This window comes from Chrysemys picta, chromosome 2 (genome assembly GCF_011386835.1).
Source record: "Chrysemys picta bellii isolate R12L10 chromosome 2, ASM1138683v2, whole genome shotgun sequence".
Lineage (NCBI taxonomy): Eukaryota > Metazoa > Chordata > Testudines > Emydidae > Chrysemys > Chrysemys picta.
The window spans coordinates 280,247,935-280,262,890 of NC_088792.1; the positions used below are offsets into that span (position 1 = coordinate 280,247,935).

At 46.4% G+C, this 14,956-nt stretch overlaps 1 protein-coding gene across 6 annotated transcripts in view; it reads right to left on the bottom strand.

Annotated features, from left to right (window-relative positions):
- Nucleotides 1-14,956, bottom strand: part of TRAPPC9 (trafficking protein particle complex subunit 9) — an 852,706-nt gene that overhangs the window by 400,226 nt on the left and 437,524 nt on the right. For all 6 annotated transcript variants that reach the window (XM_065586245.1, XM_005291042.5, XM_005291041.5 and 3 more), the window contains exon 20: nt 446-599. In XM_065586245.1, coding sequence (XP_065442317.1) covers nt 446-599 — 154 coding nt within the window. The remainder of the gene's footprint in view (nt 1-445; nt 600-14,956) is intronic.

The window sequence follows — 14,956 nt, forward strand, 5'->3', positions numbered from 1 at the left end:
GCATGGGGCTGGATTTGAGGACTTCTCAAGGTCCTTTCCAGCCCTACATTTCTATTGTTCTAAGCATAACTTTAAAAAATATTCTCGGCATTTTAAGGCTAAATCATGATTTCATTACCACTTTGCAGACTTTGCTTTTGGAGAGAACTAATATCATTTTATATAACACCAACCTTCACTGCTCTTCTGCATTCCCCCAAAATTGGGGAAATAGACAGGATTTGCAGCATACCCATATGACTCAGATTAAGACAACCATTATATTAAGACCTGAACATCGTGAAAAATCTAAATAAAATATAGTGCAATTAATTAAGAAGTCTATAATTATGTTAAGTTCTAATTGTTTTCCCTTTCAGTAACCTTATTAAATGGTGATATATATTATAAAATAAAATGTGTCATAAGGCTGCTATATATATATCAAGCATTTATTAAAGGATATAATTTTCCAGCAAACATCTAACTTGCTGTTGATCTCCAGACCTTTTGCCTGCTGTCTCTCTTCTTCCAGTTGCTTTGGGTTTGCAAACTGTATCCTTTCACCAGGGGAATCTGGGAAACTCTCGAAATTAAACTTGTCAACCTGGATAGCCATACTGACGTGGGGAAAAAAAGAAAGAAAAGAAAAGAATTGTTAATACAACAATTTTGTGGGAATGTCTCCCGCAGATCATTTCACAGACCTTTACCAAACCAAAGAAAAAGGTATTATATATTGCTTCAGTAAGAGTAATCTGGATCACAATGATGCATTAATACTATGATTCATGGTACAGAACATTGAAAGCAAGTTATGATCAAAGATCCATATTGGTAAATTGAGAAAACACTGGGGATCCCTTCATCCCTGAAACCTGTTCATTTCACTGGGGCTCCTCAAAACTCAACAAACCTGCCACTAGAAAACCTACCAGCAGGACTTACTTTTCCAAAGCGATGAAGATACATAGGATGCAATAACATTTGGACAAATGGTTACATCCCTAAAACTTGGTTCAGCAGAGATAATACTTTCTTCATTTCAGTTTTTCAACTTATTTTAGTTCAGTTCAATGACTTAATTCAAAGTTAAGAAACCAACTGGGAGTTGAAAAGCTAGGAAAGCTTGTTTTCCTCTTTCAGTCTCTGAATCAAAAGTGAGAGAGGATGAGATCTACTAATTCTAAAATCTTGAAAGACATGGCAACCACAAAATCAGTTCAATTCACTAACTACAGATAATACTTGCTTGTTTAATAAATCAGTTAGCTTTAAATGAAACATATGTTGTGATAAATGTTTTCTTGTAGGTATTAAACATATTAAGGTAGTATTATTTAATAAAAAATTTAAAATGCTGTTTTGTGCCTTTTTGCTGAATTTCCATCCAAATAGAGTTGAACATATCACCAGTAAAAAAAATTTTTTTTTAGTAAATAAGAAATGTGGGGTTCTTCATTTTCTAGCATACTAACAATGAAAAAATTAAGCATGTGAATAAATGAAATTTAAGCTATATAACTGCTTAAATAAATGTATAGCTATAGTGTATCCTCCTGGTTAGCAAAAGGAAGCACCAAATTTAATGTAAAGGCTATATTTAGTAGCAAATCAACATGCTTTAATGGTTATCAACCATGAGAATCAATCTTTCTTTAGGAGAATAACTAAAATGTGCAAATGCAAAAAAAGAAGTTAAAAATAATTATTTAAATCAAGGTTTCTTGTTGCTTATTTAAATTATGATTAAAATCGGTGATTTACATCACTTTGATTTAAATAAATCCACCCTGCTTAAAATATGAGTATGCTAGTAAGAAAACACTATAAATTACATTTTAGCAACTCAACCCCATACAGCATCAAAGTAAATGTAAAAGAAAACCAAAAAAAAGAAAAAAAAAATTGTAGGAATATCAAAATGTGTCCCTGAAATTAATTTTAACTTTTGTTTCCTTCAAAAATTATACTTATGAAACTCATAACTTAAAACAGGGGAGGGGAACCTACAGCCCGCTGCTTCACTTCATCTGGCCCATGGAAAGTCCTTTGGGGCTGGAGTCACAAGTGCTGGCTCGCCCCACTGCGGGAGGAAGCTAGGGTTGCCAGGCCGTTAAAAGTCCAATAGGCTCTGTGCAGCTCCTGGAAGCAACCAGCATGTCCCTGCAGCCTCTAGGAGCAGGGGCAATCAGGGAAGCTCCATGCGCTGCCCCTGCCCCCAGCGCCGGCTCTGCAGCTCCCATTGGCCGGGAAACATGGCCAATGGGAGCTACGGGGTGGTACCTGTGGGCGCGGGCAGCACACAGTGCGCAGAGACCCCTAGCCCCTCTGCCTAGGGGCCGGACATGGTGGCCACTTCTTGGACCGGTGCAGAGCGGCAGGCAGGGAGCCTTCCTTAGCCCCGCTGTGCCACCGATTGGGAACCGCCTGAGGTAAGTGCCGCCCGGCCGGAGCCTGCACCCAGAACCCACTGCCCTAGGTCAGAACCCCCTCCTGTACCCTACTCCCTCCCAGAGCCCACCCCCCGCCCCAGTTCGGAACCCCCTTCCACACCCAAACCCTGAGCCTCCTCCCATAGCCTGTACCCTGCACCCTCTCCTGCATCCCAACCCTCTACCCCAGCCCTGATCCCCCTCCTGCATCTTAACTCCCTCCCAGACCCCACATCCCCACCTGCACACCAAACACCTGCCCCAGGTCAGAACTCCCTCCCGCATCCTAGCTCTCTCCCTGCATCCCCACCCACACCCAAACCCCCATGCTCCAGCCCTGAGCCCTCTCCTGCACCAAAACTCCCTCCCAGAGCCCACACCCCAAACCTCCTCCCGCACCTCAATCCCCTGTCCTAGGGCCTGAGCTTGCTCCCGCATTCCAAACCTCTTGACCCCAGCCCAGAGCCTCCTCCTGCATCCCAACCCAGAGCCCGCATTCCCAGCCGGAGTCCGCACCCCAACTGCTTGCCCCAGCCCGGAGCACCCTCCTGCACCTTGAACCCCTCACTTCTGGCCCCATTCCAGAGCCATGGGGAAGCCCTGAGCCTCCGCCCCCCCTACCCCGCACGGGACTGTGCGTGGCCCACAACTGATTTTTTCTGTGGGTCAGTGGCCCCAATAGAAAAAAGGTTCTTAAAAAATGATGAAATTACCACTAAACACTGACATGCCCCTGCATATAGATGTACAAACGAAGAGCCCAGCTCCCCAACAAGTCACTTTACAACATGAATAAAAGACTCCAGAGTGTGGACATGCTGTTTAATATAACTATGCCAAAAGTAGCTTAACACACACACACAAACTTCCTAACATAAACCTACAAATTTTGTAAATGCAAAACCTACATTTACTCATGCACATGAGATAACTGCAAAAGAACCCAATTTCCACGCAGCCGTGTAGATTTTGTACATTAAAACATTTATAAGCAAAACTCATGAAGTCTATAGCTTCAGCATCCCTCAGTGCATCTCAGGCACTACTAGACAGTATTTGCAACATCTTATGGTAATAGTAATACAAACAAATAATTAGTAAAATAATTACTTTATCAAGCATATGGTGAGGCACGAAAACAAATTAAAATATTATGGTATAGTGTGTGCTAAACAAACAGATATTAAACTATCAACAACGATTATATAAAAAACAAGAATTTACACCTTTCTGAATGTAGCGTGAAATGGGTTTTCCTGGATCCAACAGAATGTGTTTCCTGTCAAAGTATCATGAATAAGAAGCCCTTTCTGAAATGGACTGCTATGGAAAAATTAATTAGTAAAGAATTAAAATACACTACTTTGGACAACAAAAAATGAATGACTGCTGATGACTTTGCTCCTAGGCAAGACAGAATGAAAGAGACCAGCTTTTAGTATAATTCCTGTGGCAATACAACTCGCCCAAGAGCAGGAGCGTCAAGTATATTTCCTAAGGTTGGAGGGAACTACATTAGTTTCTGTTCTGTACCTCAGCAAATTTCAAATGTGGAAATATTTTTCATGGATGTATTAAGACAAGCAAATGTAGAATAATGGAAGTAACTGAAGTAAACAACTTACAGATTTTTGTTGGAGAGGGAGGTTTATTGAATTTCTGATGTTTGCTTAATTTTTTAATTGAAAAATCCTACAAAATAGAAAATGTTTTCTATAATCAAGATTTATTTCAGCAAATTCAGTCTTATTTCTAGCCGTTGGTAAATGTAGGACAAAGCTTTGGGGCATCCCAAAGTACAGGGAGTATCTTACAGTCATAAAAGTTTGAGGTGAAAAGAGGGACCCAGAAAACAGCATCAAGCTAGAAACTAAATGAAGGCTAATTTACAGAGAAATTGTTAATGCTCCATGATTCTCCTCCATAGTCAAAGAGTATAGGTGGGGCAGGGAGCCAATGATGGCACAGTTATTGATCCTGCAGGCTACCACTGAATAGGAGTGTCACCACTGCAGGTCTTGCTGGAGCCCTAGGCATAACGGACAGTATGAATGAAAATCTATGAACCAGAGTAGACCTGGCCTTGGCAGAACAACAATACACTAGGTATGAGTCAACCAACTATTAGTCAACATTCCTGACCTGAGAGGATGGTACAAGAACACCCAGAGTTCTCAAGTAGCTATGCAAACAAATTCTGAAGAGATGGTGCTGGAACACATCAACCCCTCATAGAATAAGGATGGGATAAACAGGATAATAGATGAGCATATTTTGTTTGAACTAGCAGGTATAAGGTGTTAATTAACAACATCTGGAGTGTAATACCTAACTTGTTTGTATCAATGTATAAAAGTAGAAGGCATAAGAGAGGCATCTTTGTACTGGTCTAGGGGACAGCATACTGCTATGCTGATTGAACTGGTACCTTGTTGCAGGCATACAAGTATTAGTGTATCTGTAGCTCCTATGGGGCACTAGCGCTGGTGTAAACAATACACCTGTCCAAGCACCTTCATCACTGAACCAAGCCTGTGGTCTCTTTTTAGAACACCACTGAGGTCTGCTGAATTAGCCAGCTTTACTCTGCACTAGTGCAGCTAACAATGGAGCCCCAAGAATAGCAGCACTAGCAGCATTAACAACTTTGCAGCACTTGTAACACTCCACAGCCAAAACGACCATCAAAACTTTTTTAAAAACTGAGAAATTTCTATAGTAAATCAATGTTTTATTTAGCTTTATCACACCTTTAATCAAATTCAATTGCTAAGAAAATTCCTTCCCCTTCAACTGGGAGGCAGAAATAACTTGCCTAAAAGCTGAGGTAATCAAATCAATTTGGAGGAAATAAACACAAATATCCTCCTGCATTAAGACAGTAAAGAGAGCCAAAAACATTCTTCAAATGCTTTGATGACTTCAAGATTAGACATATACAAAACTATCACTCAGCTCATGAACATGTAAAATGCATATGTTGTGGAAATATATTCATGCTAAAGAGTGTAATTTGGCCTAATCCTGTTGAGGACGGCTGTACTAAACTTCCAGACATGATTCAGAGAAGCTCAATAGACACACACAAAAACTTTTTGGGGGGCAAACCAACTCAATTATAGTCTAAATGACAAAACATTAAGGTATTATCATTTAATTTAATGTCAAGGTACCCAAAATATTTATGATAAAGAGACAAGGAAAGATTTGAGTTATTTGTGGGCATGTGCTTTGCAATGAAATGATTATCAATGATAAATTGCTGTTAATGATAACATTTGCTCAATATGTGATGGCCCTCAGGGAATTCATCTGCTGCGCCTTCCACAAAATATAAAATGGTAATGTTAAACTGACAAATCACATCAAATTTATGAGACCCTCCCTGAGCTCCATTCATTAGTCTTCCACTTTTTATTTGAGTATCCTATTATTTCATTGTCTTTCTTGTCAGTATCAGGTATTCATCTCTTGTAAGACTGTAGAACTTGTATATAATAGTTAAAGAGAGCGAGTGGGAAAGAGCACTGATCTCCCATGTCTAATAAAAGCAGAGGAAGATCGTCCCTTTCTCTACCTGGTTGAGTAAGTAGTGACCCCAGACTGCTAATCCTCCTCCTTGATTTTTATGGTGAAAGCTCGCAGTCCTGTTTAAATCAATTTTAACCAATCCTTGCACCTATGCTTAGGTGTATGATATATACTGCACTGACAATGATATCACATTGAAGGAGACAGGTAGCACAATATAGTAGCATCCTGAGAATAAATGTTATAAACCGTGAGGATGAGGTAAAGCATCATATAGTGTAATCTGCAGAACAATAGAACAGGTACAGTACTATACTGAATGTACCTGGGGGTGCAGGAAGTGGAAAGAATCAGAATGTTAGAAAGCCATGACAAAGGAAAGAATCTTTCAAATATTCTTACATTACATAACCTTTCAGTGCTCCTATTACTAAAAAAATTCATATCAAGTTCTGTCACTTTCCTGGTATTGTATCATTAAAACTCCTTTACCATTTACTCTCAATGTTTACTGAAATGGAAGGCTTTAATCTACTAAAAATCAAATATATAAAAAGGAAATGCCTCGAACACCACATCTACCATACATCATGAAGAAAATCTATAGATACACACACAGAGGCTGTACTTCCACTGCAACATGCCTTGACCTATCGATTTTTAAATGCTGTATGTCACCTTCTGTGTAGCATTGCCTTAACAAATGTGTTTTGAATTTTATAGATAAAAAGTGTGCATTGTGTTATGCTTATTATTTTAAGAACTTAAAGATGTTCTAGTTTTGAAGTGATTTTGTAAAAATGCACTAATTGATAGCCTCCAAATAAAAAGCAGGAGACATAGGAGGGGAATGCATTGCACTTAGTTTCAACTTGATCCTTGCACTGTGAAATAAACAATGAAACAGAGAGACAAGGTAGGTGAGATCGTTTATTTTACTTGACCAACTTCTGGTGAGAGAAAAACTTTTGAGCTTACACAGAGCTCTTCTTCAGGTCTGGGAAACACACTCAGGATGTCACAGCTAAATACAACATGGAACAGATTATTTAGCATAAGTAGTTAATGCATATTTCAAGGGACCATTCAAGGTGAAGTGTCCCATTAACAACCCCCCACTCATCAGGGTTGGAGGGGGAAGAAGGGATGCGGGGGAAGAAAGGAAAGAAGCTGGAGAGGGAGTTGTTAGTGGATTATAGATTGTTGGAATAAGCCATACATCCATTGCCTCTATTCAGTCCATGATTTTAGTGTCTAGCAAAAGCTTAAAATCATAACTTTGCTAGACACTAAAAAACATGGATTGAACAGAGACACTGGATGTATGGTTTATTACAACAATCTACAACCCACTAACAACCTTCCCCACCCCCAGCTGCTTTTCCTCTCCATTCATTCCTTTCTCTGCTCTGACTGGAGGGGTGCTAACAAGTCACTTCACCTACAATGGTCCCTTGAAACGTGTGTCAACTAGTTATGCTAACCAATTTGTTCCATCTTGTATTTAGATGTGACATCAGGAGTACATTTCCCAGACTTGAAGAAGAGCTATGTAAGCTCGAAAGCTTGTCTCTCTCAACAACAGAAGTTGGTCCAATAAAAGTTATTACCTCACCCACCTTGTCTCTCTAATATCCTGGGACCGACACGGCTATAACACCGCATACAATGAAACTAGGGCCTTGGCTACACTTACCCGCTAGTTCGACGGCTGGAAATCGAACTTCTGGGTTCGACTTATCGCGTCTAGTCTGGACGCGATAAGTCGAACCCGGAAGTGCTCGCCGTCGACTGCGGTACTCCAGCTCGGCGAGAGGAGTACCGCGGAGTCGACGGGGGAGCCTGCCTGCCGAGTGTGGACCAAGGTAAGTTCGAACTAAGGTACTTCGACTTCAGCTACGTTATTCACGTAGCTGAAGTTGCGTACCTTAGTTCGAATTAGGGGGGTAGTGTAGACCAAGCCTAGGACACATGCTACCGTATCTAGGTTCTTCTCTAATTCTAGATTCAGAATCCTTACTTAGTTTATAATTTCTATCTGCTGTCAGAGTCACTGCACTGCTGTCCCTCTTTGTTTTCAAAATCTGTTATAATTTTGTAAGGTGTACTAGTACCTAAGTACAAACAAGAAGAGAAAAAAATGGGTGTACAGCAGTTACTCATCTTTTGTCAAAAGCTTTTGCATCAAAGGCCCGGATTGCAAGGTTATTCTTAGGCAAAGTTTTATAACAGTTAAAACAAATATTAACATTATATTTCAAAATATACAAAGTAAATATCCTTAAGTCAAACTCTTAAGTTCACAAGCAGCATTTTGCTTACTTTGCCAATCTTTAAATTTCAACTTTCATCGATAGAAATATTTTTTCATTGGTTTGTGTGTGTATGGCGATATTGAGGTTTACCAACATTTAACAATAAAAATTTAATCCTTCCAAACCTAGTTATGCTATATAGGAAATCACGGTCTTAACAGTAACCACAGTTCAGGGGAAAACTGAAATCTGAAGTCAACAAGACCCCCAAATCCCAGGATTTTAAAAAACGTATACTTGCTTTGAAAAAAGGAACTAGAATTTCATTTTAACCTACTTTACCTTGAATATAGCAATTCAGCTTTTTGAGAGGAGAGGGTTTTAATAACTCAAGAGATATTTGCATAAAACTACTGCATTATGTAAAACAATATCCATCGCCAACACTGCACATGGGAAACCAATTTTTTTCCCCTTTTTAGTTCTCTAAGGATAACCTTGCTGGTGAGGGAGAGAAGAATGAGTTGACAATAGTTTTCATGAATAATGAAACATTCATGTGTTGAAGCTACTGGTTTTAGTCATGAAATAAGTCCACATTATTGTGACAGTTGCTCAGATGATAAAGTACTGCAGTATTACAGGCATGCAAATTAGTCAAATATAAATGAAATTAATGAATAGGAAATGAAAGTCATCTCATGTGCAACACGGATATATCTGCATGGTGCTGTGCCATGGCACTTGTCAGGGTTACTTAAGGAAAATATAACAAACCTTCCAAAACTGTAGAGAGTAGTTAAACATCAGTAAACCAACTCTCACAAAAGTGATGATACAGCATTGTTAAAGACACATGACATTTCACTTTCCTATATACATGCATTGCCACTTTATTGATATATTACTGTCTACCACAAGAACCAAAAGCACAGTACAGGCAGATTTTTACTGAAAAAAGAAATATTTGAAGTAAAATGAAAATATTAGTATGTAAGACCCAGTGTGCAGTATACATTCCTATGATATCTGTCATTTTCCATAAAAATTGTGAAAATAGAAAAAACGGTTACTTACCTTCTGTAACTGTTGTTCTTCGAGATGTGTTGTTCACGTCCATTACACATTAGGTGTACGTGCGCCGCATGCACGGACATCGGAAACTTTTTCCCTTAGCGGCTCCCGTCGGGTCGGCAGGGCCCCGCCCCCCCCGCCAGAGCGGCGCCCCGCTCTAGGGTATATATATCCCTACAGACCCGACCCCTTTGGTTCCTTCTTGCCGGAGACTCCGACAGAGGGGAAGGAGGATGGGAAGTGTAATGGACGTGAACAACACATCTCGAAGAACAACAGTTACGGAATGTAAGTAACCGTTTTTTCTTCTTCAAGTGATTGTTCACGTCCATTACACATTAGGTGACTCACAAGCTTACCATTGGAGGTGGGTAGGAGTCAAGGTACAACTGATTGTAGCACAGCCCTGCCAAGCACTGCGTCCTCTCTGGCCTGATGGTGGATCGCGTAGTGGGCTGTGAACGTATGCGCGGACGACCAGGTGGCCGCTTTACAGATTTCCTGGATCGGAACCTGCGCCAAGAAAGCCGCCGAGGACGCTTGGGCCCTAGTCGAGTGAGCCCGGATCTCTGGGGCTGGTACGTTAGCGAGCTCATAACATGTGCGTATACAACACACAATCCATGCTGACAAGCGTTGTGTCGACACAGGCAGGCCTCGCATACGTTCCGCAACGGCAATAAACAGCTGAGGTGTTTTGCGGAACGACATGGTCCGCTCCAGATTAAACGCCAATGCCCTTCGAACATCGAGGGTATGCAGGCTGCGGTGGCTAGGGTCCGCATGGGGCTTAGGGAAGAACACCGATAGACAAATGTCCTGCCCCACGTGAAACTGCGAGACCACTTTTGGAAGGAATTTAGGGTGCGGCCTTAGTTGCACCTTATCCTTATGGAAAACTGTATAAGGGGGTTCCGAAGTGAGGGCCCTCAATTCAGATACTCACCTGGCCGATGTGATGGCCACGAGAAACGCCACCTTCCACGAGAGGTGCATGAGACAGCAAGCGGCTAAGGGTTCAAAGGGGGGCCCCATGAGCTTAGATAGGACTAGGTTCAGACTCCACGCAGGGACCGGTGGGCGCGAGTAGTGAAACACCCTCTCCAGCCCCTTGAGGAATTGGGCTACTGTGGGGTTGGAGAACACTGACACTCCCAACTCCCCCGGATGGAACGCCGATATGGCAGCCAAATGCACTTTAATCGAGGCGGGGGCGAGCCCTTGATGCTTGAGGTGCAGTAAGTAGTCCAGGATCGATGGAACTGAGGCCTGCAGAGGCTGTATGTGTTGAGGCTCGCACCAATGGGAGAACCTCTTCCATTTGGCCAGGTAGGTCGCTCTTGTGGAGGGCTTCCTACTACCAAGGAGAATTTGCTGTACCTGGTGAGAGCACCTGTGTTCCGCGTCGTTCAGCCAGAGAGATACCACGCCGTGAGATGTAGCGACGATAGGTTCGGGTGGAGCAGGCGACCCCTGTCCTGTGTGACTAGGTCGTGATGGAGGGGAAGGGTAATCGGGTCAGCTATGGACAATTCCAGCAGGGTCGTGAACCAATGCTGTCGTGGCCACGCCAAGGCGATGAGGATGATTGTCGCCTTGTCCCTGCGGGTCTTGAGGAGGACCTTGTAGATGAGCGGGAATGGAGGGAAGGCATACCTCAGGCTCCCTCCCCATGAAATCGCGAAGGCGTCTGCCAACGACCCTGGGCTGAGGTTGTGGAAGGAGCAGAACTGAGGGCATTGCTTGTTGTCCTTGGTGGCGAAAAGGTCCACCCGGGGAAACCCCCACCTCCGGAAGATTGAATGCAGGACGTCCTGCCTCAAAACCCATTCATGCATGTGGTAGGATCGGCTGAGGCGGTCCGCTAACCTGTTTTGGATCCCTGGGAGATACGTTGCGATTAGATGGACCGAATGGGCTATACAGAAGTCCCATAGACGGAGTGCCTCACGACAGAGGGGAGAGGACCGGGACCCACCCTGCTTGTTTATATAGAACATGGCGGTAGTGTTGTCCGTCAGAACTGCCACGCTGTGACCTTCTATGGTGGCGTGGAAGGTCTGACAGGCGAGGCGAACCACCCTCAGCTCCTTCAGATTGATGTGAAGCAACCTGTCTTCCCTGGACCACAACCCCTGGGTCCGCAGTTCCCCCAGGTGCACCCCCCAACCCAGGTCCGATGCATCTGTTACTAACGTCAGAGTGGGTTGTGGGGCAGCGAAGGGGATCCCTTCGCAAACCTGCTGTTGATCGAGCCACCAGCAGAGGGAGCTCAACACTCGAGCCAGGATCGTCACCACCAGATCCAAGGGGTCTCTGTTGGGGCGGTACGTTTGGGCAAACCACAACTGCAAAGGTCTGAGCCTTAGGCGGGCATGTCTGACTACGTGTGTGCAGGTTGCCATGTGTCCCAGGAGCTGCATGCAGCACCTTGCCGTCGTCGTGGGAAATTTCTGGACGGAGCTTACGACCCCTTGAATTGCCAAGAACCGCGACTCTGGGAGACTTGCCCGCGCCGTTAGCGAGTCCAGGACTGCACCTATGAAGTCCAGTCTCTGCGTGGGAGTTAACGTGGACTTGGGCACGTTGACCAGTAGGCCAAGCCTGCCAAACATCTGAAGGCCAGCGTCACGTGGGAGCGGACCTCGGCCTCCGACCTGCCCGCGAGGAGCCAGTCGTCCAAATACGGGTACACGCGCATCCTTCTCTTCTGAAGGAAGGCTGCTACCACGGACATGCATTTCGTGAACACTCGCGGTGCCGATGCTAGGCCGAAGGGCAGGACCGTAAATTGAAAATGGCGCTGGTTGACGGTGAAGCGCAGGAACCGCCGGTGGGCCGGGTTGATGGCGATGTGAAAATACGCATCTTTCATATCGAGGGCAGCGTACCAATCCCCCGGATCCAGGGATGGGATAATAGTTCCAAGGGAGACCATACGGAAACACGTTCTGACCAGAAACTTGTTTAGTCCGCGCAGGTCCAAAATGGGACGGAGGCCCCCTTTTGCCTTGGGAATCAGGAAATAACTGGAGTAGAATCCTTTTCCCCTTAGGTCTGGTGGGACCTCTTCCACTGCTCCCACTGTGAGGAGGGTCTGCACCTCCTTCATGAGAAGTTGCTAGTGAGAGTGGTCCCTGAAGAGGGACGGGGAAGGGGGATGGAAGGGAAGGGGCGAGGAAAACTGGAGGGTATAGCCCGCCTTCACTGTGTGCAGGACCCAGCGGTCCGATGTTATGCGTGACCATGCACGGTAGAAATGGGAGAGGCGGACCTTGAAACCTAGAGGTGGATCCGGAATGGGATGTGGTACGCTGTCCTCGAGCGTAACTTCAAAAGCCTGGTTTATTTCCTGGCTGCTGCTTGCCCTGGCCATGACCTTGGCCTTGGTTAGGCGTATTGTTACGTCTCCGCCTGTTATCCCTGCCACGACGGCGGTACGGTTCGTGCCGAGGGCAAGGGTGGTACTGCATCTGTGGTGGGTGAGGCTTAAAGGGCTTCCGCTGTGTCACCGGAGTATACATTCCTAACCACTTTAGGGTCGCTCGAGAGTCCTTGAGGCTATGTAACCTGGCGTCCGTTTTGGTCTGAAAACAAGCCCAACCCTTCAAACGGAAGGTCCTGCAGGGTGGTTTGCACCTCTGGCGGAAGGTCTGAAGCCTGTAACCATGCCGAGCGCCTCATCACTACCCCTGACGCGATTGTCCTAGCTGCTGCGTCAGCTGAGTCAAGGGAGGCCTGCAACGACGTTTTGGTCACCGCCATCCCTTTGTCCACTAGGGCCGTGAACTCTGGATGTGCGTCCGGAGGTAGGGATTCTTTGAACTTGGAGACTGATGCCCAAGAATGAAAGATGTGCCTATTTAGAATCGCCTGCTGATTAGCGATCCTCAGCTGGAGGCCCCCAGACGAGTAGACCTTCCTCCCGAATAAGTCCAAGCGTTTCGCCTCCTTGGCCTTGGGCGCAGGGGCTTGCTGGCCATGACACTCTCATTCGTTGACCGCAAAAAGAGGAAGTCAAACCCTCTAGATGGGGCGAAGTATTTCCTCTCCACGCCCCTTGCAGTTGGTGCACTGGAGGCCGGTGTTTGCCATACCATCTTATAGTTAGACTGGACTGTCCATATAATCAGGAGAGCGATTCTGGAGGGGCCTTCCGGGCTCAGGATGTTGACCATGGGGTCCTCCTGCTCTACGGTCTCCTCTGCCTGTAAGTCCAGATTGAGGGCTGCCCGGCGGAGCAGGTCCTGGTGCGCCCGATGATCAATCGGAGGAGGGCCAGACACTGTTGTGCCCGCCACGGCCTCGTCCGGTGAGGAGGAAGAGGTCGGGGCCTTTTGCCCATCCTCGCCTTCCTGCAACCCGTCATCGATTGGTTGTTCCTCTACGGCCTGTCCCATGGCGTGGGACTGAGACGGTACCGTGCTCAGTGCCGAGTCCACTCCTTCCCACTCCTGCGGTCTAGAGATCGTTGCCTCCTTATGAGAGGGCGGGCGGTACCGGTACCCTGATGGCCCAGATCTCGAGGCCCTAGATGGGGGGCCTTGCTGGTGGTAGGCCCAGGGTGTCCAGAATGGCCATTGGCCTGGCTGGCCCCATTGAGGATGACCAGAGGCTTCGTAGTCTCTACTGGCCTGTGTCCTGTGGGCATACCTGCCGTACCGGCCCGAGTCAGTCTCCGACATCACGGATGGTGATCTTGAGGGCCACGGCGGTGCCGTGGAACGGTGCCGGTCCGGGTTTGGAGAGTAGCGTCTCCGCGACCAGGACCTGGAGTAGCGTCTCGCCGACCTGGACCTCGATCGGTACCAGTGACCACGGGACCGGGAACGACTACGGGTGGTCGGTCTCGGGGAACATGTAACCGATGCGTCCCGGTGCCGACTCGAGTATGGCTGCTGAGTCGGTGCCGACCGCTTATTGAGGCCCGACGGCTGTGGCACTTTCTGCGCGGAGGGCAACCGGGAGTCCACCGAGGTGGAACTCGACCGGGACCGGTGCCGTGAACGGTGCCGAGATGGCGACCGTGATGGGCGCACCATCGCTGGCTTGCCTCTGGATGGCAGTCTCGGCGGAGCGTCCTTAGTTTATGGAGGGCCCTCAACGGACAATTCAATGAGGTCTTTTGCTGCCTCAAATGTGTTCGGAGTGGAGGGCTGTTCCAAGAGCTCCTCCAGCCCTTCTTCCTCACTCGACGCGCCTATCCCGGGGCTCGACGGGCCTTTCGGCGCCGGAGCCACTGCCACCGGGACCTGAGCCGGGGCCGTAACGGACTTAGGCACACTCGAGGTCTTCGCTGGCGCTGCCCTCTTATGCGGGGAGTGTCCTCGGGCCTTGGGTTGGCCCTTCGATTTGGCCGGCGAAGACGACCGGTGCCATAAATGCCCCCGTTGGGCCGGTGCCGTGGGCTTCGGGTGACCCGCCGGAGCCAGGTCCTGAACCGATGCCAGGGCGCTCCGCACTGAGGCAGACGGTGCCGTCGAAGTGGAGGGCTGTAACGCCGTCTCCATGAGCAGCTGCTTGAGGCGAAAGTCTCTCTCTTTCTTAGTCCTGGGTTTAAAGGCCTTACAGATCTTGCAGCGCTCTTTCTGGTGAGTTTCCCCCAGGCAATGGAGACACAAGTCGTGGGGGTCGCTCAACGGCATAGGCTTACGGCACGTGGCACAACCCTTGAAGCCTTGG